Here is a 27,564-nt window from a genome sequence, read left to right as displayed (position 1 = left end):
ATGGGCCTCTTCCTTATCTAAGTCCGTGGCAGACCTTGGTAACAGTGCTTGACAGATTGCCACTTCAAGACTCCAGTGGACACAGGAGCATCAAAGGAGCCTCCTTTTGGGCCTTCCAGAGGCCGTAAAAGGTTTAGACAGGACCACCAACCCAGGTCCCCTGCTCACTCCATCTCACCGCCAGAATTCCTCTGGCTGTCTGCCTCCTCCCGGTCCTCATCCCCAGAATCAGGCGAGGCATTATCAGAGACACACTCAGAGGAGGGTTCTGAGTACGGGCTAGAACATCCCCAGGGTGTCAAGGATATGGTTCATGGCCTCATTGCCGCAGTCAATGAAACCTTTAACATTGGGGACGCCATACCAAAACCTAAAGATCAGGTTTTTTCATTTATGCGTCATAAGTCCCCCCCCGCTAGCGCCTTCGCCTCCCACAAGGATTTTGAGGAAGTGTTGGCCAGGGAAAGGGAAAACCCAACCAGGCGGTTTCAGAGGGGAAGTCGTTTTGGGATTCTATGTCCTTTCCCTCCAGATCTCACCGCCAGCTGGACCGCCTACCCTTCGGTGGATCCACCAGTGTCCAGACTCTCTACCAATACAGTCCTCCCACTCGCCAGTGGGGCAGCCCTAAAGGGCCCCAATGATGGGAGGATAGAATCCCTGGCAAAATCCATCTTTGAGGCAGCAGCTGCTACACTGTGTCCAGCCTTCGCCTCAGCCTGGGTAGCTAAGTCCGTTAAAGAATGGGACAAACAGCTTAGACAGGGCATATTGGCCGGGGCACCACCAGCGGAACTGGTGGAGTTGCAGATCAAATCTCTCATGCCGGCAGGTATATGGTATCAGCAGCCCTGGATGCCGCGTCTTGCGCAGCTCAAGCATCCAGTAACAAGATAGCCGTCAGGCTAAAGGCTTGGCAGGCTGATTTGTCCTCAAAGAAATCACTGACCAATCTGCCATTTCAGGGTGCCTGACTCTTTGGGTCAATGTTAGATCAAATCATTAAGGATGCAACGGGGGGTACAAGCTCCCTTCTCCCTCAGGCAAAGCCTTGTCGATATGTTTTCAAATGTAGGGCTCAGCCCTTTCGCCGTACCCCTGCAACAGGCTCTTATGCTCAGGGCACACAGAGGTCGCAAGCACCTAGAGACAGGAGGAGGGTATCCTTTCGGGCCACCCCTCCATGGCATTCCGACAGTTCCAACAGCAGAGCTACCAGGTCAGGGCCGAGCAGAGCCACTTCAGCCTGACGCCGGCTGGGAATCCAACTCCCTTCCCAGTACCTCTCCCAGTCTAGGAGGCCGCCTTCTCCTCTTCAGAGATGTCTGTTTAGTATAGGATATCTGGGTAAAGGAGGTGGTATCCACAGAATGCAAGATAGACTCCAACACGGTTCCGCGAGACCGTTTCTATAGCAACCTCCAAAAGACGCTGCTATGGCTCTAGGGTTTTTTGCGGCAATCGACTCTCTCCTCAACGCAGGAGTAATCGTCCCCATTCCCGAGCAGGAACGTTTTACCGGATTTACTCAAACCTGTTTGTGATCCCAAAAAAACCATGGCTCAGTTCGTTCCACACTAGACCTCAAAAGGCTAAACAAATGGGTCCGCTTACGCCATTTCAGGATGGAGTCGATTCGGTCCGTAATTACATCTATGGAGGATCAGGAATTCCTATGTTCCATAGATATTCGGGACGCCTAACTGCACGTCCTCATTTTTCAGGGACATCAAAGGTTTCTGCGTTTTGCTGTTCAAAAGCAGCATTTCCAGTTTGGGGCCCTGCCATTTGGGCTGGCAACAGCCCCCATAATTTTTACAAAGATTATGACAGGAATGGTAGCTATATTAAGGGTCAGAGGCATAATATTAGTACCATATCTCGACGATATTCTCGTCAAAGCGCCCGGTTTGGTTGGATCGTAAACAGGGAGAAATCTCACCTAACGCCAACACGCTGCCTAGAATTCTTAGGGATGATAATCGACACCCGCCGCTCGAGGGTCTTTCTCCCAGAAAGAAAGTGGATTACCCTCCAGCAGGGAATTCGCTCTCTGTTAAAATTCTGACTTCTATCCTTTCGCGCTGCCATGAGAGTCCTGGGGAGGATGGTAAGAGTCAGTGATAAGTGGTCATACAGGAGCGCTTAGGAAGCAACCCAGAGTAGACGCTTTATAGATGATCTGTTCATCATCTGGACTGGCACAGAGGACGAAGCTCTTGAATTCATCCACAATCTAAATTTGAATGCCTGGGGCCTCCTCTTCACAGCTAATACCTCCACTACGTCCATCCAATTCCTGGACCTGTTGGTACATGTTGACAAATTGGGACAATTTTTCACCACCACACATTTTAAAGAAGTAGATGTGAACAGCTACCTTAGTTTCAGCAGTGGTCATCTACCCAAGTGGATTCAGAACATTCCATACGGGCAATATTGGCATATATGAAAAAATTGCACAGAGGATACTGACTTCATTGAGGAGGCAAAAGTTTTGAAACAGTGGTTTCAGCAGAAAGGGTACCCTAAAAAATTGGTCCAAGATGCATTCCTGAGAGCCAAAACTTTCACACAAAGTCTGTATATGCAAGATTAGGAGTAATAAAATCGCTTGTTCTTCTGGTACGGATCTAGCTAGATGGAGTTTCGTTACCACTTTCAACCAATCCTATGGGTTGATTAAGGCCTCTTTCACACTTCAGTTTTTTACAATCAGTCACAATCCGCCAGGTTTTGAAAAAAACGGATCCTGAATTTTCTTTTGAGTATCCGTTTTTTTCCCCCATTGACTTCCATTATTGGCGGATTGTGACGGATTGCCGTCCGTTGCATCCGTTTTTTTTGCGGATCCGCCAAAAGTTGCTGTCCGTCACCATCCTCAAAGATTTCAAAACAGAGCTTGCAACGTTTTTTTCTCTGGCGGATCCTCCAGACACTCATTTAACCCGAAATTCTTTCTGGGTCTCTATCTCTCTCTCTCTCTCTCCTTTTCCAGGCTGCGATTCCTTTAAAATTCTTCATTTGTCGGATCCGTCAAAAAAACGGACAGGTGCCATCCGTTGTCATCAGTACTAAAACGGATCCGCCATCCGTTCTTTTGGCGGATTTTGACTGATGCAAAAAACTGAAGTGTGAAAACCGGATTACTTACCGGTAATACTCTTTTGTAGAGTCCACGACAGCACCCACTGAGAGAGGGGATCCGCCCCCGGAACAGGAAACCTACAGAGAGATAAATGGGGCGGTCCCCCTCGCTCCCTCAGTTTGTATTACCGAGAACAACGGAGGAACCGCCATACATGTTTTAGTCAATTTGTTTGGGCGATTCATCTATCTTACTCCTATATTATTTATGTTCGCTAAGTTTAACCACATATTAAATTCTAATTACAATCTCCACCACCAAGGAGACCCATGTGTGAGAGAAAGAATTTTTACAGGGGGGGAAGTGAGCGGGTGCTGTCGTGGACTCTACAAAAGAGTATTACCGGTAAGTAATCCGGTTTTTCCTCTTCGCCACGACAGCAACCACTGAGAGATTTCCAGAGATAATCACTTGGGAGGGCACACCGTGTTAAGGACTGATCTACCAAAAGTCAAATCCTCGGTAGAGGATAAATCTAGTCTATAGTGACTATAAAAGGTAGATGGAGAAGACCAGGTTGCAGCCTTACATATTTGTTCAATTGGGACGTTTGCCCTCTCGGCCCAGGAGGATGATATGGCTCTAGTAGAGTGCGCCTTAATCCCCAGCGGAGGTTCTTCTCCTTTTGCCAAATATGCCATTGTGATCGCATCTCTAATCCACCTGGATAACGTGCCTGTTGTAACTCCAGACCCCTTTCTGTTGCCCTGGAAGGAGACAAAAAGAGACCTACTCTGCCTCCAGGGACTGGTCCTATCAAGGTAGGCTAGTACCGCTCTTCTCACATCTAAGGTGTGATATTTCACCTCGTCCTGGTTTGACGGGTTTTCGTAGAAGGAAGGTAGGCATATCTCCTGAGACCTATGAAATTTAGTTGCCCGTTTGGGAAGGTAGGACGGGTCTGTCTTCAAAATCAGTCTGTCTCGTGTTATTGACAGGAACGAGGGTCTACTGATAGAGCATGAAGATCACCTACTCTTCTAGCTGATACTAAAGCTACTAGAGTAGCAGTTTTTAATGAGAGGCACTTCATTGATGCTGAGCCTATGGGCTCAAACGGGGCCTGAGTAAAGGCATCCAAGACCAGAGTAAGGTTCCATGCCGTAAGCAGAGGAATATGCACCGGTTCTGATCGTTGACAAGCTGAAACAAAACGGGTCACCCATCTATTTGCTGCCACGTTATAGTTAAATAGGGCTCCTAGGGCCGATATATGGACTTTAAGAGTATTTACTGAGAGGCCCAATTCTCAACCTTTTTGAAGAAACTCTAAGATGGCCGTAATGGGTACTTCACCGGCTAGCTCTGCTGGGTGAAAGGTCAGGAATTGCCTCCACACCTTAGCGTATATTCTTGTTGTAGACTCTTTTCTACTTTGTAGCAGGGTATTAATCAGGTTTTTCGAAAAGCCCTTCTGCTTCAATAGTTCCCTTTCAAATTCCAGGCCGCTAGGTGTAGGGCTTTGACCTGTGGATGGTAGCAGGGTCCCTGCGAGAGAAGATCCTGGTGCAGCGGCAGGATCCACGGGTCGGGTATTGACATGGCTCTCAGCCATGAAAACCACGGCCTTTTGGGCCAAAACGGGGCTATCAAGATGACCCTCGCCCTCTCGTCTTATTTTCCTGACTACTGTTGGTAGCAGAACCATTGGAGGGAAGGCATAGGCTAGCTGGAATGTCCAGGGTGCTTGGAGGGCATCTAGAATGTCTGGGTTGTCTGACCTGTAGAGCGAAGCAAACCTTCTTACGCGTCTGTTGGCTCTGGTCACGAACAGGTCTATCTCTGGTCTGCCCCATTCTGCCGCTATTGTCTCGAAGACGTGCCTGCTGAGGACCCACTCGCCCTGATATAGGACCTGGCGACTGAGATAGTCTGCTTGAGAGTTGTCCACTCCTCTTATGTGGAGCGCCGACAAGGAGTGAAGATGTACCTCGGCTATTTCTAGGATCTTTTCCGCGATAGACATCAACGGTCCTGATCGCGTACCTCCTTGTCGGTTTATATAGGCCACTGCGGTGGTATTGTCTGTCTGGATCCTCACGTGGGTTCCTTTTAACTGCGGGAGAAATTGAGATATCGCATAGTAAATAGCTTTTAGCTCCTTTACATTAGAGGAGGTTTCTATTTCATGTTCACGCCACCGGCCTTGCATCATGTGCTCCTCCAGGTGGGCCCCCCAACCTAAGGGGCTAGCATCCGTGGTGAGCACCTTGGAGGGAGTTACCCACCATTGCACTCCCTTTGACAAATTGGTAGGATTCAACCACCACTTTAGGGATTCAACCACTTCTGGCGATAGGGACATCCTCCCTTCCAACCGCCCCTGCAGTCTGTTTCCTGCAGAATAGCCCACTGTAGCCTTCTGGAGTGGAAATGGGCCCATTGCACTGCTGGGATGCACTATATCAGGGACCCCAGCAAGGACATACCCTGTCTTAATGATATTACGGGTCTCCCTATAGTATTCTGTATCTTATTGATTATGGCCACCGCTTTAGCGTCTGGTAGAAAGCATTTCTGACTTACGGAATCTACTTGCAGGCCTAGGAACCTCTGACAGGTCACTGGTTCTAGCCTGGACTTCTCCCAGTTGATTAGCCAGCCTAGTGTCTGTAAGGATGAGATAATCTTAGCTATTCTTGTTTCGCACTGAGAAACAGAATTCCCCACTACGAGCAGGTCGTCCAAGTAAGGGATCACTAGGGTGTCATTCAGTCTTACATACGACATCACCTCCAGCATCAATTTGGTAAATACCCGAGGAGCCATGGATAGCCCGAATGGCATTGCCGCAAACGGGAAATGCTGAATCCGACCCTTGAACCAGACCGCTACCCGCAGGAACTTCTGGTGCTCTCGGAATATGGGGAGATGGTAATAGGCATCCTTGAGGTCCAAGACTGCCATATAACACCTGGGAAACAAAAGTTTTATTGCAGAATTTATTGACTCCATCTTAAATGGCCTCAGCCTCAAGAAGGTATTAAGCTTTTTTAAATTTATTATAGTCCTGAAAGAGCCATCTGGTTTTGGGACTAAAAACAGAGGAGAATAAAAGCCCATTCCTTTTTTAGTCCTCTGGGACCTCTATCAGGACCTGTTTAGTTAGAAGTACTGCAATCTCCATCTCCAGTGCTTCCTGCTGTATCTGGGACTTCATGGAAGTCAATAGGAAGAGGTTCGGTGGATGCCGAACAAATTCTACTTTTAGGCCCGATGAGACGATATCAATGGCCCATGGGTTTGATGTTACCTTCCCCCATTGGTGGCTGAATTCCAGTAGTCTGCCACCTACCGGTGTACTGGTATTAGCGGAACCTGTCTCCTCTGAAGGGACGTTTTCCGAATAGATTGCCCCTCTGTTTGGGGTCCTTATTTGCCCAGCGGTCCTGGGGTTTAAAGTCTTTCTTTTTGCCAAACGGCGGCTTTCTGTAGGCCCTCCTATTAAAGGGAATATACGGGTTAGGAAAACCTTTTTTTCTCTCCCCCGCTTTTGTTAAGATCTCGTCCAGTTCCGTGCCAAATAGGTACTTACCCTGGCAGGGTATAGCACAGTTTAGTTTTTGTTTGCATGTCTCCTTTCCACCCCTTCAACCATAAGGCCCGCCGGCCTGCATTGGTTAGTCCTGCTGCTCTAGCAGATAAACGGAGAGAGTCCGCTGAGGAATCGGAGAGGAAGGCCGTTGCTCCTTTAAAGAGGGGCATAGAGGACAGGAGTTTATTCCTGGCCACTCCGTTTTTAATATTGTCCTCTAGGTCATTCAGCCACACCAACATTGACCTTGCCGTGCACGTGGCTGCTATTGCGGGCTTAAAAGCTGCGGTACTTGCTTCCCAGGATCGTTTAAGGAGTGTATCGGTCTTACGATCTAATGAGTCAGCCAAAGTTCCTGAATCCTCTACCGGCAGGGAGGATCTACGAGAGGTAGAGGCCACTGCCGCATCCACCTTGGGGGCTCTCGACCAAGCCGTCAATTCCTCATCGTCAAAAGGGTATTTACGCTTTGACGTTAAGGGGAGGAAGGTCCTCTGCCCCTGTTTTTCCCACTCCCTTTTTACTAGCTCCTTTATAGCTGGGACCACTGGGAATGCTCGGACCTTTCTACGGGAAATGCCTGCAAACAATATGTCTTGCGGAGTCTTGGGGTCCTTACTCTCTGGTAGCCCCATGGTATTTCGGATAGACTTAACCAAGTTACTAACGCTGTCCGTAGGGAAACACGTCTGCTCCTCATCCTCTGAGGAAGGGTATTCCTGGGATCTATCAGAGTCTAGATCCCCAGTTTCTGACAGTGACTTTGACGCCGACGAAGCTCCTCCTCTCGGTGAACCTATTTCTCTCACGGAGGAGTGACCCCCAGACTACTGGAGCTGCCTAAGGCCCGTAGCTCTTCTCTAATTATCGCTCGGATATCCTCTTTCTTCCGTAAGGATTCCTCCTGTAAGGCCTCCTCAATACACGACTGGCATAATCTTTTAGGGTGGCCGTCTGGGAGGGGCTGAGAACATAAGGCACACTCTCTATTTTTCGCCTTCTCCGTTCTTTTGGCCTAAAAGGGGGGTAAGGACCAGAAAAAACGGCCATCAGTTATTTATTCTGACTAAAAACACTCACCCGTGAGTCTCGTCAGCAAACTACCGGCTGCGGGGTCCGCGACTCAGGCCTAGGCGAGGCGAGGGACGGTTTTTTCTCTTTACATTTTTTCTCCAAGGGCTCATCTTGCCTGGAAGGTCCGCTAGATTCCTTCCTGGAGCTGCCACTTCTTCTGGTGCTACTGCTTCTCCTTGTAGTACCGCTTTGTCTGCTGCCATGTGGGGATTCCACTGGCTGACCTAACGGGAGCGAAGCTGGGTCATCTATGGATGACATGACTGCGCATTGGCGCTGCGTTCGTGGCTTCTTTTTATAGCCTTTCCTATTGATGCTCCCCTTTCCACCATTTTTTTTTTTTGTGGCCCTTCTGCGCATGCGCGGCGTTTTCCCTCGATCGCCGCCTCCTGTCTTGACCCCGGAAGTTCTCATACTACTTCCGTATTGCCTCTGCCTGGGAGCGCCACTGGAAGTGCTGATGCAGCGGCCGTCGGACGGTGACACCCACGCACCCGGCCGCAACATGTTAACCCCTCCGCAGGTATGACCCCCAGTAGCGCTGCCTGGCACAACGCTCAGGCTCTTCTGCTTCCTCTCGGGGGGGGCGCGCGGCCACCATCCCCGATATGCCCTAATGGCATTCGTAATGCACTGGCCCCTTCCTGGGGGGGGTATACGCCATGTCCCCTCGGTGAGCCTTGGCACCTCTCTTACCTCAGGCCTCACCTGCATTACCAGCTCTGGGGGGGGGGGGGGGGGGGAAAATCACCTCTCCGCCTGACGCTGCCTCTAGTCCTGGGGCCCCTGCTGCTCATATTATGCACGCAGGCGGCTACCAGACCAGGTATCCTCTTCTGCGGGTTCCTTTCCAGGAACAGGAAACCAAACTGAGTGAGCGAGGGGGACCGCCCCATTTATCTCTCTGTAGGTTTCCTGTTCCGGGGGCGGATCCCCTCTCTCAGTGGGTGCTGTCGTGGCGAAGAGGAAAAGAGGCCTTAGAAGCTCCTTACCAAGTACTGGTTCATGCTGAAAGGGGACCCAGTTCTTACCAAGCATATTCCCCCCCCCCCCCCCGACCTAGAACGGTATTCCGCAAAAACCGCACGTTACGGAACCTTGTTGCACCAAGCAACACCACCTTGGATTCTGGCTCCCTATCCTCTCTCCCAATTTCTCTGAACCTATGAATGTAGAGCCCCCAAATGTCTCTGCTGCACCTCCATTTTAAAAAGGGTACATGAATTTAAATCCAACACTACAGGTACCTCATAAAATAAATTTCCATGTTAACTGTCAATCCATTTTTGTGGTATACTTGATTGAATGTGGTTGTGGCCTACAGTACGTAGGTCGAACCATACAAACGATGCATGCTAGATTGAACAAGCATCGACAGAACATCTAAAATGGCTTTCTCCTGCACAGCCTTTCTAAATATTTTTTAACTGTGCATCAAAAAAATCCAAAAACTTTGAAACTAACGATTATTGACCACATACCTGATACCGTGGCTGATCGCTTCAACAGTTTAATCAATAGAGAAAGCTTTTGGATATTCAAGCTTGGCACACTTGCCCCTGAAGGTCTGAATTTAACTATTGATAAAGTTACCAGATAACTATTTGCCTTTTTATCATCAGTGCGTTTTACCTAGATGCTACTGTTTACATGCTTTTATTATTATGGGTTCTCGCTTTTTTATTGGTCTTTTTACTGGTCTACTAACCTGTTAATAATTTTATTCATTTTTATCCATATTATTTTATTGCTTCTTTTTGCACATTATTTAAAACTTGTTTACCTCATGCTATTTTATCTCACGTTTTATATAGGTTGTTTTTGTCTTTTTTTTGTAATATATGATGTCATCTTGTCATAACATGTGACTGTTTTGACTGTTGTGATTGGCTGCTTCCCATTTAAATACCCCATCCCCTATGTCATTAATAAACTTCCACCTGATGAAGACGGATCCTCCGTCGAAACGCGTTGTGTTTAAACCCATCTCTGGTCTGAGTCTTTTTCCTGTGCTCCTAAGACAGTTTTCCATTTTCTCCCTGGGGAGGATGGTGGCAGCCTTAGAGGCAATACTCTTTGCCCTGTTCTGTTCCAGGATACTGCAGAGGAACATCCTCCTTCAGTGGGTATCCAGAATCCTCAACTGGGCGGAAACCGCAATTCCGGCAGTTAACATTCCCGGCACAGACAACACGGCCGCCGACTTCCTTAGTTGGGAGGGGCTCGCGGCAGGACAATGGTCCTTACTTCAGGACGTGTTCAGTCAGATATCCCGGCTATGGGGGACTCCAGATGTGGACCTTCTGGCGTTGCGACAGAACAGAACAGAAGGGTCCAACAGTTTGTCTCAAGATACCGCGATCCTCTAGCAATAGGGATCGACGCGCTGGTCATTCCCTGTACACAGTTCAGACTCCCTTACCTGTTCCCTCCCCTTCCTCTCCTGCCCAGATTGCTAAAGAAGATCAAGGCGGAAGGGGTGCCGGTCATATTGATCGCCCCGTACTGGCCCAGGAGGAGCTGGTTCGCAGAAATTATCAATCTTCTCGCAGGCACCCCCTCTCTCTTTGTTATCCCCAATGGGGTGAGAAGAGGCCTGCCGGCCTCTAAGGCAACAATTGCTCGCTTGATCAGAATGGCAATTCTGGAAGCCTACTGGGTGAAGGACAGGGTGTCCCCTGCTGGTCAAGGCCCATTCAACCCAGGCGGTAGGCGCCTCCTGGGTGGTACACAATAGGGCATCAGCCATGCAGTTGTGCAAGGCAGCCACATGGTCGTCCTTGCATACCTTTTCAAGGTTCTATAAGGTCGATACCTATGCTTTAGCGGACGCCAGTCTAGGCAGAAGAATCTTGTAGGCGGCAGTGGTGAGTTCTCCAACCAGAAGGAAGTTTCTGTCTTCTCCCACCCCAGGGACCGCTTTTGGATGTCCCACGTTTCCTGTGGCCCACCAATGAGACGAAAGAGAAAACAAGATTTTGGTTGCTTACCATAAAATCTGTTTCTCATTGTCTTCATTGGGGGACACAGCGCCCTTCCATGATTTTGTTACTTGATAATGTCTCCTCCTACTGCTTTTTCACTAATTGATTGTCCTACAGCTGGTCGGAGGGGTGTATACTGTGGAGGCGGAGTTAACATTTTTTTTTCATGGCATAGTGTCAACCTCCTAGTGACAGCAGCACACACACACACACGGTTCCTGTGTCCCCCAATGAAGACTCTGAGAAACAGATTTTACGGTAAGCAACCAAAATCCTGTTTTTGTTTGGCGGTATGATGGTAAAGCATTGTTTTCTTTGCCTTTTTTTTTTAGTGGTGTTCACTAAAGGGGTTAACTAGTGGGACAGTATTATAGGCCGGGTCGTTACGGATGCGGCGATACTAAATGTGTACTTTTATTGTTTATACTTTTTATTTAAATCTTTATTGATTGAATATTCATTTTTTTCTTATTTTTTTAAAATATTTTTACAATGATTTTAATTTTTTTTTTTTATTATTTCATTCTAACTTTAACACTGTGTCCCACTATGGGACACTCATTTTGTGCAGGCTGATCGCTTATATGGCATGCAGATCTGCATGCCATATAAGCTGTCAGCACTGCACTCTGTGCACACTGACCTCAGAGACTTCCTGACATGCACTGCGCATAACAGGAAGTCTATGAGCTCTGGTAACCCGGATGTCATCATGACGACATTAGGTTACCATGGAAGCGTTCGGAACCCCGCGTCATGCCACGGGGTCTCAGATCCAAAGGCAGAGGGGCTGTCAGAGCTGACCGCTCAGACGCGACCGCTCCTGGCACTTAGTGCCGGGTGTCAACTGTGAGAATCAGCTGACACCAGGCCGCGATCAGCTGCGCTGCCCCCCCATGAGCGCGGCTGATCGCGTATGACATACTATTACGTCCATGGTCATAGGAGCCCAGGGTACATGAACGGAATAGTATGTCAAAGGTCAGAATGGGGTTAATAAAGGCACACTTAGCAATATCAATGTCTGACCGAAGACTTCAGAATTACACAAAATAAGGACCGTATATACTTGCGTATAAGCCGAGTCCCCCTCTCGGCCTATACGCGATTCACATACGCCAGGGGGTCGGCGGGGGAGGGATGTCAGATCATACTTACCCCCAGGCGCGTCTCTGCAGCCCCCCCCGCTTCTCTAACGGTCTCCCTTCCTTCCTACAGCTGTCACATAGTACCGCTCATTAAAGTCATGAATATGCACATAATCTTGACTTTAATGAGTGGTACTATTTGACTGCTGAAGGAAGGAAGGGAGACAGTGGGATAAGCGGGGGCTGCAGAGACTGCTCCAGGAGGGGGTAAGTATATGCAGTATTCACCTGTCCCCGGTCCAACGCTAATCGACACTGTCTGCCGGGTCCTTTGTTAGTGACGTTCAGGCAGCAGAGGGCGCGATGACGTAGTTAGTACGCGAGTCAATAAGTTTTCCCAGTTTTTTGTGGCAAAATTAGGGGGGTCGGCTTATACACTGGTCAGCTTATACACAAGTATATACGGTAATTTGGCTTCTACTACAAATAAAAAATGCTCTCCTGTCACTTCAGCCTCCAGACTGATGTAAGTTTCTGGTTTGACAAATGATCGTAATACAGACACAAGCAAATACATTTTAGTCCAATTGTCAGTTACATTTGTCCTACCCTGGCCATAAATGTTCAGTGATACACAGTCAAACGAATCAACAATTTATCTGGAAACATTCTTTCAATTAAAAAATGTTTCAAAGACAGATGGATGATCTTTCTTTCTATGAGAGATTTTATTTCCCCATCCATTGGTGTAAAAAAAAAATCATAGAAGGCCAAGTTCATTTCAAACTATGGTAGTCTGATCAACAGGCTTAAACAATTTCTCATTCTTAAATTTTTACTTGACAAACGATCGGTGTAATTGAAATTGTTTATTTTCATGAACTTTAAAGAAGCACCTCCATCAAAGTTTTTATACTCTTAATATATAGCAGTCATCATATTATATGGCACTGTGTACTCACAATTGCTCATTTTGTTTTTTTATCAGCTCATTCTTCTTTTATCTCTGCCTTATGTATTAACAGGAAGTCTCTTGTCCTGTATGACTCATCCCCCTCTTCAACTCCTGAGGGAGCTGCTCCTTCTTCCACCCCCCACTGACTTTGGCAGTGATGACTCATGACTTGTGTAGAGATATCTGACCTTCTGTTTCTAGATAGAGCTTAGAAGAATTCAACTAAATCAGGTAATGCCATAGACCGAAAAGAAAAGAAACTGGGTAGAAAGGCTAAATGAGCAATTGTAAGTACACAGTGCTATATGATATGATGACTACAATATATTAAGAGGATAGAAACTTTGATGAGAGTGATTCTTTAATGTGTATGGGGACCTTTAGTCAAGCTTCTAAGGGGTCCTATATATTGCAGGAAACCGAACGATGGTCTGGCTAATCGTCTAGCTCCCCTAACTAGCTCCACGTATTTTTGCATTCTGTGCAAGCTGGGGTGTGGCCTTCCTCTCCTGAGCTGGAAATTGTATTTAAAGGCTTCCCCTGACTGGTGTCCAGTGGTTGGGACCCGATCCTTGTCTGCCCTTATTCACACAGACGTCAACTCTGACACATGATAAGGTTTTTAATATTAGACAGTGTAGGACTGCCCCGACCACAGAGTCACCTTGTCGATGGTGGGATGGCTTTTATGCTATGTTTGATCAAATTCATTATTACTAAGAACTCAGTATGATTTAAACGCACTTTTGCTTTTCACTTATTTAATTACAGCAGGGTTTTTTTCGTTTTGTCTTTTGTAGGTTTTGTATGCTTTTTGGCCATGTGAACATGCATTTATATGCTGCATGTGTACCAACTCAAACCAAGCTCAATTTTTGTGATTTTTCTTTGTATTTTTGCATTCTGTGCAAGCTGGGGTGTGGCCTCCCTCTCCTGAGCTGGAAATTGTATTTAAAGGCTTCCCCTGACTGGTGTCCAGTGATTGGGACCCGGTCCTTGTCTGCCCTTATTCACACAGACGTCAACTTTGACACATGATAAGGTTTTTAATATTAGACAGTGTAGGACCGCTCCGACCACAGAGTCACCTTGTCGATGGTGGGATGGCTTTTATGCTATGTTTGATCAAATACAGTATTACTAAGAACTCTGTATGATTTAAATGCACTTTTGCTTTTTACTTATTTAATTACAGCAGGGTTTTTTTAATTTTTTTCCATTTTGTCTTTTGTAGGTTTTGTATGCTTTTTGGCCATGTTAACATGCATTTATATGCTGCATGTGTACCAACTCAAACCAAGCTCAAATTTGTGTTTTTTCTATATGATATGATGACTACAATATATGAAGAGGATAGAAACTTTGATGAGAGTGATTCTTTAATGTGTATGGGGACCTTTAGTCAAGCTTCTAAGGGGTCCTATATATTGCAGGAAATCGAACGATGGACTGGCTAATCGTCTAGCTCTCCTAACTAGCTCCACGCATAGGAGCGTTCACTCTGCAGAGCGAGTTTGTGTTCCCAGCAGACAACAAGCTACTATACTCCTCTGGAGGCTTATCTCACAGAGAACAATAAAGATCAGCAGTCCGAAATCGGACATGTCGGGTGCATATCTCCTCTGACATGATTAGTGTATGCGGGCATTTAGATCAATTTAATGTCTGCCGTGTATTAGTCCTCTCCATACTGGTATGAAACATGAGCACTTTAATTCATAGCAGGACCATTATTGCATATTACTTCGGCCTTTATATGATGGTGAAGGGAATTTTACCAGCCTTTCCAAACTTCTTAAAGTCCACTACTAGGACAACTCCTTCTTGATCTGAATGTTTTCCCCCGATAAAATAAAAAAGCCTAAACTCTCTTCCCGTGATGACACTGTTCCAGAGGTGTCGACACTTGCGGTCCCGAGGCAGTTGTTAAGACTATAGTTGAGCTAATATGTTCGGAATTGGTTGCCGAATCTGAATTTGCCATATTCGGGCCATACTGGTACGCTATTCGTGCCAAATTTATGTTTGATGATCGGTTCCAAATATATTTGCTCATTTCTACTCCAATTGACTCGACTGACGTTCGGCTGTGTTCGGCGAACATTGCAAAAACAATATTCGCCACCGATCGTAATCGGAACCGAATTTTGAAAAATTTGCTCAACTCTAGTTATTATGACATATGAGCCCGGCACCCAATCAGCGCTGACGTCACTGTCCCTGACTTTGTGCGAACTGAACATGAAGAGTAAGTCAGATCTGCTGCAGCCCATACAGGTCTATAAAACATTACATACAGACTTCTGTGATTGTTCCCTTAAGTCGATCTCTTGACCATTTTAGTCTTTGTAACACGGGTTCAGAGCGTTTCCCTTCCCGACCATCTACCTTATCAGTAGAAACACTACTACATGTGCTGGTCCTGTTCTCCATAATTAATATATAAATCAGAAGAGTGAGATATTTATCATATATTTCTGTACTTACTGTAAACAAGGAGTTCAATCCCCATACAACATCCTGCAAATAAAAAAGAAAAAGAGAAAGAAGTCGTCAATAGATGATCATCTCGTTTATTTGTAGGTAATCTGGTTTACTTATCAGTAGCAGAGCCCTGGGATACAGAAATGTGCGTGAGGTAGTGTCGGAGAACATCACGTACTGAAAAGTATCGAGCAATGGAAAGAGCAGTGTTTAAAATACAAATTAGAGCCTATGTAGACACTGCAGGGAATAATAGATTATTATCGGATTTTACTGTCATAACTCATAAGGTAGAGGGAAAATGGGTGTTTATCACATGGGGCATCTGAGAATGGAAGACAGTGATAACAGATATGGATCCTGGCAGCAGCGACAGAACGAGATGGCTGCGGTATACAAAGGCTTGTCATCCGGCAGGGGAATAAACAAGATAGGCTTTGAATACTGCATTTTAAAAAGTGAAGCACGACATCTTAAATGAGCCACCAAATCATTCTGCGATTATTTCAGTAGTGTTGACAACTATGGAAACAGGAGATATGGCAGTAAATAAAGCTGTATTCACAGTCGCTGATTATTATGGTTCTATATATTGTTATATTTGCACTGAGACGCAAGTCTCTAATTCATGATTCATTTCCTTTACATTTGTACCTGTCAATTTAAGTGATTTTTCTGAATCCGATGTACACACATGACAAATAACACTTTCTAGCCCTTATACAGCGGCTGAAATAAGTAATAAACACCTCAACAATTATCTAAAGAAATATATTGCCAAAGCTGCTATTGACACGGAATGCTCATCAGATGTCGGTAACAACCCATCCAATCCATACAGGCAAAAGAAATCAAGCCACAGATGTTCATAAATTAAGTGTAATAATGAAAGGGGAAAAAGTATTGAACACACGAAGAAAGAGAGGTGCAAAAAGCCAAGGAAAGTCATGACATCAGCTGAAATCTGTCAAAAATTAGAAAGCAATCCTGCCACTGATAAAAAATAGGTCTCATTACCAAGGTGCCACATAACAAACCTCTCAAGATAGGTAAAATCAGTAAGCTGTCTCAAGACCTTCACAACCTTATTGTTGCAAAATATACTTATGGCATTGGTCACTACTGCTGCTGTAGGTTCTAGTGAGCACTGTTGGGGCCATAATTCAGAAGTGGAAAGAACATAATTTCACCATAAACCGGTCACAACCAGGTGCTCCAAGTGAGATTTAAGACAGAGTAATAATGAAAAGAACTATCAGAAGAGTTGTCCAAGAGCCAAGGACCACCTGTGGAGAGCCACAGAAAGACCTGGAATCAGTAGGTATATCTGCTTCAAAGAAAACTACAAGTCATGCCCTCAACCTCCATGGCCTGTATGCACCCGCACCACGCAAGACTACATTGCTTTACAAAAAGCATGTTCAAGGGAGTTTAAAGTTTGCTCAACATTTAGACAAGCCTGTGAAATAGTGGGGGAATATAGTGTGGTCAGATGAGACCAAACTTGAAGCATTTGGATGCCATAATACACATGCATGAAGGACAAAAGGCACTGCATAACACCCAAAAATCACTTTACCAACAGCAATGTTTGGTTTGGAGTTGAGAACATCATGGTGTGGGGCTGTTTTTTAGCCAATGACACTGGCAAACTTTACATGATTGAAGGAAGGATGAATCGACAAATATACTGGGACATTCTTGATAACAATCTGCTGTCATCTAGCAGGATGATGAAAATGAAACAAGGGTGGACATTTCAGGAAGAAAATGATCCAAAAAACACAGCCAAAGAAACTCAATTGGTTTCAGAAAAAGAAATTAAAGCTGCTAAAATAGCACAGCCAATCCCCTGACCTGAAACTAAGAGAATTTATGGAAGGAACCCAAGAAACCTTCAGGATTTGAAGAGTTTGTGTAGAAGGGGCCAAAATCTCACCTGAGCAATGCATGCGACTAGTTTCCCCATAAGTAGGTGTCTTGAAGCAGTCATCACATCAACAACAAAGGCTTTTGTATGAAGCATTAAATACATTTCAGTAAGCAAGTTCAATGCTTTTTCCTTGTGTCATTTTTCATTATTACACAACTTTATTTCTCGACATCATGTGGTTTGATTTCTTTGGCTGTGTGAATTGGATGGGTTGTTACTGATATTTGGTGAGAATTTCATGTGAAAACCACCTTTAGAAATACAATGACTTAGAAAATTGGTGACATGCTCAATACTTATTGCACCCGCTGTATAACTACATTTTCACCAACTCACCTCTCTACAGACTCAATCTCTAATATTTAGTTCTCGTTTAGCAAGTGGGTGGAGACTAGCTGTTACGATGTCTCCCATATACAGCATATAAAGAAAAAATATATTCTTGCTCTCCTGTCTGTTTGCACATGTTTAGAAGCAGCATAGAGTACTTCAAGTAGCAGAAACTGAGCAGTGTAGATGTGATTCCAGAACTGGTGTCAGAGAAAACATATAATAACCACAAATAAAACTTTGTGCAACTTTCTTTCACTTGGTTTTTCACTCTACCTTCCTGGGTCATTGTTTATTAACTGATTAATGACCTACTACATACATATCTTCATCATAGATCATTAGCCATAATATGAAGACCGTTCAGGAGCTCAGCTGGCTTCATACACAACAGACTCCTGCTGTGTTAAACACATGGCATCTGCTTGCAGCTACAGTGACTGGAATGTGCTCCACATGCTTTACTTTAACCACTTAAAGAGATTGTCCCACGAACAAAGTACATTTTAATTAATGGATCTTAAAATAAAAATCAGTTCCACAATTGGATGTGTTAAAAAAAAATAAGTTCTGACATAATCCTATAAATGTGCCCCTGTTTAATGGATGCTCCTGCATGGTCTGATATACCACAGCTCCTGGACAGGGGACTAAGCAAAAGAGAGTATATAGAAGTTACAACATGGGATTGCAGCGGATTCTTTCTGAAGTAAAAAAAAAAAGTTTTTAAACAGGCAGTGAAATGTTTTTCCAGAAACCGGTAGATGTGATCCCATTCTGTCCTGTCTATATACTCTCTTTTGTATCAACCCCTGCCCAGGAGCTGTGGTATGTTCAGACAGACATTACACAGCACATAGAATCATAGAATCGTAGAGTTGGAAGGGACCTCCTGGGCAATCTGGTCCAACCCCCTGCTCAAAGCAGGATTCGCTAAATCATCCCAGACAGATGTCTGTCCAGCCTGTTTGAAGACTTCTATTGAAGGAGAACTCACCACCTCTCATGGCAGTCTGTTCCACTCATTGATCACTCTGTCAAAAAGTTTTTTCTAATATCTAATCTGTGTCTCCTCCCATTCAGTTTCATCCCATTGCTTCTAGTCTTTCCTTGAGCAAATGAGAATAAAGATGATCCTTCTACAATGTGACAGCCCTTGAGATATTTGTAGACAGCTATTAAGTCTCCTCTCAGTCTTCTCTTTTGCAAGCTAAACATTCCCAAATCCTGCAACCTTTCCTCATAAGACAGGGTTTGCAGACCGGTCACCATTCTGGTCGCTCTTTTCTGAACTTGCTCCAGTTTGTTGATGTCTTTTTTAAAATGTGGCGCCCAAAATTGGACACAATATTCCAGATGAGGTCTGACCAAAGAGGAGTAGAGGGAAATAATGACTTCACGTGATCTAGACTGTATGCTTCTGTTAATACATCCTAGAATTGCATTTGCCTTTTTTGCTGCTGCATCACACTGTTGACTCCTATTCAGTCTGACATAGCAGGGGCACATTTAGCAATCTATCTCCATACAGGAAAATAATTTTTCTAATACAAATTGTGAAACTTCTTTTTATTACAAGATCTATTAAAGTGTACTTTGTTAGCGAGAAAATGCCTTTAAATGATACTGTCAATCTCTGACAGCAGCATTTAAAATAGGTTATTGCCAGTGCGTATGCATACCGGATACCTTTGGCCCCAAGTGACACAATCATGGGGAATCAATAGATTACCATGCCAGCCAGGGGGCTGCTGAAGGCTCTGCTAAATGCCTTCGTGGTCCTCCTGTGAAGCTCAACAGCTACTATAATAGTATGATATTGCAGGATATGGTATGAGTGATCAAACAATTACAGGTTCAAGTCCCCTAAGAGGATGACAAAAATTATTAAAATAGTCTTTAATAATTTAAAAATATAAGTTTAAACCACTTTCCCCTTTTCTGTCTTCAGAACAAACAAACAAAAAGCAAAATAAAATATATTCGATATAATCAAGTCTGATATGTGAAATTATCTAAACTGTACGTTATTCATGTTGCTGGGTCATTTTTATGTGGAGTGCTCGCCATGAAATCAAACACCAAAAATCAATGGCAGCATTACTTTTTTTTGCTGCTATGCAGCTGTGAAGAGTCTTAGAAGGGCTGTCTCACGGACTCATGTTCCTCATCAGGAGTGCACAGCTGCCCAGCCTACTGGCATCCTGCTTGTGTGAGAGAAGGGAGCACATGTGCTCCTGCTTGGCGGTTCGTACCTCGGCACGGTTGCAATGTCACCCGAATTGTACGCTTTCTATTGCCGCTATGTGGTGCAGCTTTCTCTTGGCAGATCAGAGAAGCGCGTTGGTTGTGAACCAGGCCAGAATCCTGGCGGTAGTCCTTAGAAGCTTTATTGGAAAGACTTTGCAATTACTGCAGTGGCGAGCCATAACCCTAATGAAAAATCGCTCCATTGTTAAGAATGGAGATGATTAATAACAAGTCATTTGCTAAAGTTGTTTGATTTAAAAGCATGTAAGCGTTTTATCAGGTTTGTACCTGAGAACCTTTCTATAAATGCTTGTGGATTTTACTCTCCTCCCCATAGATTGAAATGCTTTGATCATACTGATAGACACTACAGTGACATCAAATGCCTTTCACGGATCTCTGGTACAACTCGTAATGTCTGCACAAAATGATTGACTTAAACTATTTCATGGCAATTAGTTCTTTGAGAAATAATTAAATGAGGAGAAAAGGTCACAAGGGGAATGAGAGGTATTGATAAAATTAAGCACGATGATTGTGTTTTAGCAGCAGAAGCGGCTTTCTTATGTATGCACCCATCCATCACACATCAGCTGGACCAGTCCTTGTGCTCACTGATCTGCCAGTGCCTAGGACTTAATTGCATCATCTAATACGGCGACGATGTCGAGCATAGGCCTGGTAATATACCCGATCTCATACCATCAAATACCAGACACACAACTGTGCAATCTGCAGCAAATAGTCTGAAAACCAAGAAAGGAAACAAAAGAAAGATCACCGGTGGACAAGGACTACAGATAAATATCAGAAATAAAATGGGTCCCAGTACAGGTCTCTATAAGGCTAACTTCACACGTAACGGAACTCTCGCGGAAATTACCGCGAGAATTCCGGAATTACATTCCGCGGGAAAATCGCATTTTAAATTCCCGCGGAAAAACTAGCAGTTTGCAAGCGTAATTAGCTTGCAGAATGCTAGCGATTTCCAAGCGATCTGTAGCATCGCTTGGAGAACTGATTGACAGGTTGGTCACACTCGTCAAACACTGACGAGTGTGACCAACTTTTTACTATTGAGGCCGCCTATGCAATAGTAAAAGATAGAATGTAAAAAATAATAAAAAAAAAATATGTTATTCTCACCTTCCGACGTCCCGCGCAGCCTTCCCGCCTCTCTCCACGCTCCCGGTCCCAGTAATCCTTTGCGACAATTACCGCGATGACGTCTGTTCTCGCGGGATCGCAACGTTTCGCGGTTATTCGCGATGACGTCGCGCGAATGACCGCGAGACTTCGTGATCCCGCGAGAACGGACGTCATCGCTCGCAATGGCTTACTGGGACCGGGAGCGTGGAGAGAGGCGGGAAGGCTGCGCGGGACGTCGGAAGGTGAGAATAACAATATTTTTTATTTTAAATTCTATTTTTTTACAGGGATATGGTACCCAAAGCCCGGAGGACAGTCTCCTCTCCTCCGGACCGTGGGTACCATCCGCAAGTGTTCTGCTTACTTTTCGCATGGTGTGCACAGGCACATGCGGAAAGTAAGCACAACAATGCATTCCTATGGGTGCGGGATGGCCGCGATTCCGCGAAATTAATGAGCATGCTGCGCTTTTTACCGCAAAGCGATTCCGCCGCGGTAAAAACCGCAGCATTAGCACAGCATTGCAGAATCCCATAGGAATGCATGGGATGCTTATTTTTTGCAGCAAAAATCGCACGGTTAAAACCGCCGCAGAAACACGAAAAAAAACGCCACGTGTGAACTCAGCCTTAGGCTAATCCGTCTTTCACCGTCCCAAAACCAGGGCACTGACCAGGGTTCTCCGTCTTCACCAATTGTGTCCAAGCCTAAATTCAGTCACCTACTGTCAAGCAGCGCAACGTGGCTGCTCAGATGACAGCTACCGTCAATAGCACCAGTGAACACAGCAGGTTTTCACCCATTGAATTGAATGGAAAAACGCATGAAAAAAAACACACCAAAACCTGCATTTTTGCCGCAGCTTCTTTCCTGCCAAGCACTCAAGTTTTGCAGCTGAAAAAAAAACCGCAGCAAAAACACCCAGTGTGAACTTAGCCTTAGAAAAAAAAAAAAAAAATTGCAAGCGATCCACTGAACAAGCAGTAAAATATATCTACTCAACAGTGCAGACTTTTCTCTGTGTAATATACCATTACATAGATACATTGCATAGAACTTATTTGCTTCTCTGAAATATTCCTAGATTGGCATTATAGAGGAAAATGTTTTTGCTTGCCTAAAAGGAAACTGATAAATATTACCATCAAGACAAAAGAAATCTGCAACAATAAAACTCCAAAGGCGCTCAGAAATTACCATAACAGCAATGCCTATTTGTGCAGACCAATTTTAGTCTGAACGCTCTTGCTCAATAGTGGATACTTCTCTATTCAGCAGATTCCAGGTGAGATCAGTCTTGTGGGAAGACAGCAAGCGTCTAACGACAATGGTTTCAGAAATCATATTGTTTACTACCGATGCTATGAGAGATGGCGCCTTCCTATGTCTGCAGCAGAACCGGATGTAATCTTGGTGCGACATACCGGAGAATAGAGCAAGCTTCATGCTAACTTAGTTTTGAAAACATGTCCCCCCAAAAATCCTATGGCAGACAGGGTTTTCGTTGGTTTACATATATCTGCAAATTGCCTCTTCAGAGAGAAAGAGGACTTTTACTCTACAGCGCCACCTATTGGTAGTAGCGATCCTACAAGTCACAATCAACCCTTTAACGAGTCTTGTAATACGACTTAGGATAAAAGCCAAATCAGAATCTCAATTTGCAGACACGGTGTTTCGAGCTATTAGCTCTCATGACTTCTATTGGTAGTAGCGATCCTACAAGTCACAAGAGCCAATGAGAGCCAATAGCTCGAAACACTGTGTCTGCAAATTGAGATTCTGATTTGGCTTTTATCCTAAGTCATATTACAAGACTCGTTAAAGGGTTGATTGTGACTTGTAGGATCGCTACTACCAATAGGTGCCTCTGTAGAGTAAAAGTCCTCTTTCTCTCTGAAGAGGCAATTTGCAAATTAAATTTCCCAGAGGAGCATTGCACGGCGAATAAGCCTCCTTACCTTGACAAGCCAGAGCTGGCATGTCACTCTCCACAAGGAGAAACCTTACCCCTAAGGCCTGGATCACACTTCTGTTTTTTAAAATCCGTCTAAATCCGTAGTTTTCCGTTAAAAAACGGATCCGCCATTTTTTTGGAGGATCCGTTTTTTGGTCCCATAGACTTCCAATAGCGGTTACCGCGGATCCGTAAAAAAAAACGCCGTTTCACACAAAAACGGATGCAAAAAACGGATAGCGGATGCCAAAAAACGGATGTGTGAAACAGGCCTTAGACTACATATATCTGTGCAGCAAAAGAAGACCTCCTGTGTTATATAACACAGTATTTCAAACTTTTATCATGTAGGAACAGAGAACGCATTTTCGCATGGTTTCTGAAATGGCATATTTCCCAATGACAGCTATTATTTCTCAGTCAATGCAGTCTAGTTTTCTCATCTGTGCACCAACCACCCAGTGGTATGGACGGGAACTTTTCATAAGACGCAGCAGTTTTACGGCCCTTTTCCATTAAAGAAGTCCTCCTCCCATCAATATTATCAATATTATCCTCTTAATATATTGCATCCATCATATCACATAGCACTGTGCACTTACAATTGCTCTTTTTGCCTTTCTACCAATTAATTCTTCTGTTTTCCATTAGGTCTAGGAAACCACGTGTTTAAAACAGGGCTGTGGAGTCGGAGCTCATTTTGGTGGAGTCGGAATAAAATGGACCGACTCCGACTCCTAAAATATATACTGTAATAAATTGGGCACAGTAGTTCAATGCAGAATGTGCTGAATATTTTTTTCATAGGAATTTGGGAAAGTTATGAAATGTCCTATACATGGCTGTTCTATTCCTGATCTAAGGCTACATTCACACACAGCGTTTTTGATGAGTTTTTTGAGGATACATTTTTCAGCTGCAAAAGCAGATCAGCTTTTTAAAAAACTGCATCACCTGAAAGGTTTTTGGAGCTCATAGATAATGTTTTCAATAGCAAAAGCAGATTAGAAAAACGCCACACAAACTGACATGCTCATTCAGCCCAAAAACGGATCCTCACAAAACAATGTGTCTGAATGTCATATCTTGAAACCGAGTGACTTTGCTGGGATGCCCGGAGTCACTGCATTTTACTGCAAAAAACGGATCCGCAAAAACGCTGTGTGTGAATCATGGCCGTAGCCAGCGGGGGGCAGCTGATGTACCAAAATAGTGGAAACCCCCCACAAATGACACCATTTTGGAAACTAGACCCCCCCCCAAGGAACTTATCTAGATGTGTGGTGAGAACTTTGAACCCCCCATTGCTTCACAGAAGTTTATAACGCCCGGGCATGAAAATAAAAAAATCGTATTTTTTCCACAAACTTGATCTTTTAGTCCCCAATTTTTTATTTTCCCAAGGGTACCAGGAGAAATTTGACCCCAAAAGTTGTTGTCCAATTTGTCCTGAGTACGCTGCTACCTCATATATGGGAGAAAACTAGTGTATGGGCACACGTCGGGGCTCGGAAGGGAAGTAGTGACGTTTTGGAATGCAGACTTTGATGGAATGGTCTGCGGGTGTCATGTGCGTTTGGAAAGCCTCTGATGTGCTTAAACTATTGAAACCCCCCACAAGTGACCCCATTTTGGAAACTAGACCCCCTACGGAACTTATCTAGATGAGTGGTGAGCACTTTGAACCCCCAAGTGCTTCACAGAAGTTTATAACGCCCAGGCGTGAAAATAAACAAAATCATATTGTTTTCCACAAAAATGATATTTTTGCCCCCAATTTTTTATTTTCCAAAGGGTAACAGGAGAAATTGGACCCCAAAAGTTGTTTTGTAATTTGTCCTGAGTAGGCTGATACCCCATATGTGGGGGTAAAACACTGTTTGGGCGCATGGCAAAGCTTGGAAGGGAAGAAGCACCATTTGACTTTTTCAACGCAGAATTGGCTGGAATTGAGATCAGACGCCATGTTGCGTTTGGAGAGCACCTGATGTGCGCAAATAGTGGAAACCCCCAATTATAACTCCAACCCTAACCCCAACACACCCCTAACCCTAATCTCAGCCCTAACCCTAGCCCTAACCCTAATGGGAAAATGGTAATAAATTTTTTTAATTTTATTATTTTTCCCTAACTAAGGGGGTGATAACGGGGGGTTTGATTTACCATTTATGGCTGTTTTTAGGTTTGGCAGCTGTCATAGGCTAAAAGACGCTTTTTATTGTAAAAATAGTTTTTGCATCACCACATATTGAGAGCTATAATTTTTCATATTTTGACCCACTGAGTCACGTGCGGTCTTAATTTTTGCGGGACGAGTTGTCGTTTTTATTGGTATAATTTTCGGGCACGTGACATCTTTTGATCGCTTTTTATTCCGATTTTTGGGATGCAGAATGACAGCGTTTCATGACTTTTTGGGGGTGCGTTTACACCGTTCTCCGTGCGGTAAAATTGATAAGGCGGTTTTATTCTTCGGGTCAGTACGGTTACAGCGATACCTCATTTATGTCGTTTTTTTATGTTTTGGTGCTTTTATGCAATGAAAACAATTTTATATAAAAAATAATTATTTTTGCATTGCTTTATTCTGCGAGCTATAACTTTTTTATTTTTTCGCTGATGATGCTGTATGGCGGCTCGTTTTTTGCGGGACAAGATGACGTTTTCAGCGGTACCATGGATATTTATATGCGTCTTTTTGATCGCGCGTTATTGCACTTTTTGTTTGGCGTTATGATAAATCATTTTTTGCTTCGTTTTTTATTTTTTAAGGGGTTCGCTAAAGGGGTTAAGTAATGGGACAGTTTTATAGGGCGGGTTGTTACGGACGTGGCGATACCAAATATGTGTACTTTTATTGCTTTTTTTTATTTCCAAGAAATGAATTTATTAGGGAATATTTTTTTAATTTATTTAGCGATTTTAAAAAAAATATTTTTACACTTTTTTTTTTTTTTTTAACTTTATTACATTGTCCCAGGGGGAAATAACTCTTATGTGACAGATCGCTGATCCGTCACATCACAGATCGCTGTGACAGATCAGCGATCTGTCAAAGGCATTGAAGTAGACTTCCTCATGCCTGCGCTTTGCAGGCACTGAGGACGCCAGCTCCCTGCAGGCCCCCGAAGGTCCCCGTCGCCATCTTGGATCCGGGGACCTGCAGGGAAAGAGACCCCCGCAGCAGCGCTGCACATTGCGCTGCTGTGGGGGGCTCAGGGAAGGACGGAGGGAGCCCCCTCCCTGCCAATGCTTCCCTTTAACCCCCGGTACACCGCGATCGTGTTTGATCGCGGTGTGGCTGACACATGGTGCCGGCTGTGATAATCAGCTGACACCCGGCCGCGATCAGCGGCGCTCACTCTGTCAGCGCCGCTGATCGCTGTGACGTACTATCCCATCCCTGGGAATAAAGTCCCAGGGCACATGGACGGGATAGTACGCCACATGGCAGAAAGGGGTTAATGACCCATTTACCGTGACTAAAAAATTACAAGCTGAGGATTTAACTCCTGGCATTTTCATTAGGGAGTGGAAGAACTTGCTATTTTGCCTGTCCCAAAGAGGAGGTTTCATCCCAGATGGCATTTCTGCTTCAATGAAACAGAGAGAGACACTGCTATCGGAAAATAAAAATTTTCTGGCAGCTGTTTATGTGGACCCAAGTCATCGTATACTGCTTGATGATCAACCGCTTACTAAAGGAAAAGAAGTTCTGACTGAGGTAGCACTTATGATGAGTTGCCTACAGGAGGACTGCCAGCCGCAAGAGGACTTGGGTCCTGACAGTGCTACTGCTGCCATATCTTCATCCTCATCAGATGAGGAGTTTGACTTTGACAAGTATTTGGATGACATGGAGCAGGCAAAGCGTTGCCGCAAGGAAAAACATTTCACTCCGTCTCCTATAGCAAGCAGATTGACCATATTTCAGCAAAATGTTTCACTTGCTCTCAAAGAAATAGAAAAATTAAACCGTTCATCAAAACTGACTGTGCATGAGGCAATTCCTTTATACCCGGAAATTGTTAGAGATGTTGCCCATGTGGTTATAGCTTTGCCTTCAACCCAAGTTACTGTAGAGAGGTTGTTCTCTAGCCTGAAAATTATTAGGTCAGATTTGAGGTAATCTACGAAAGAGGATCTGGTGGAGGCAATTCTATTTCTTAGAACAAATTCATAGACTGCACAAATGTTATTTAGTATGTTTTTGTTGAAAACTTTTTTGCCACTTACATAGTTTATTACATAGTGTTATATACAGTATATATAATAATAATAATAATCTTTATTTATATAGCGCCAACATATTCCGCAGCGCTTTACAGTTCAACAGTTTCAAACACAACAGTCATAAGTAACAACGTTAACAATACAATAATTAAAGCGAAATAAGACGACCCTGCTTGTGGAGCTTACAATCTACAATGAGGTGGGGGAGATACAAAGCATAGGTTTGTATTTACAATGATGTATTTACAATGACGGTCCAGCCATCTTCAGGGGGTGGGGGTTAGATGGAGATAGTGAATGGGCTACACACACACACAAACATAACATGACTTTGATTACTGAATGTGATAGGCCGCTCTGAACAAATGCGTTTTGAGCGAGCGCCTAAAACTATGCAAATTGTGGATGATCCTAATATCTTGGGGTAGAGCATTCCAGAGGATT

At 44.4% G+C, this 27,564-nt stretch overlaps 1 protein-coding gene across 2 annotated transcripts in view; it reads right to left on the bottom strand.

Annotated features, from left to right (window-relative positions):
- The window catches only part of UBE2F (ubiquitin conjugating enzyme E2 F (putative)), a 291,784-nt gene that overhangs the window by 30,331 nt on the left and 233,889 nt on the right, over positions 1-27,564 (bottom strand). For both annotated transcript variants that reach the window (XM_073553244.1, XM_073553243.1), the window contains exon 8: positions 15,272-15,304. In XM_073553244.1, the coding sequence (XP_073409345.1) occupies positions 15,272-15,304 (33 nt within the window). The remainder of the gene's footprint in view (positions 1-15,271; positions 15,305-27,564) is intronic.

The sequence above is a fragment of the Dendrobates tinctorius genome, unplaced genomic scaffold, assembly GCF_039654945.1.
Source record: "Dendrobates tinctorius isolate UK_male_01 unplaced genomic scaffold, ASM3965494v1 ptg000199l, whole genome shotgun sequence".
In the NCBI taxonomy this organism is placed as follows: domain Eukaryota; kingdom Metazoa; phylum Chordata; class Amphibia; order Anura; family Dendrobatidae; genus Dendrobates; species Dendrobates tinctorius.
Note: the sequence above shows the minus strand (reverse complement) of the source record. Positions and strands in the feature narration are given on the sequence as shown.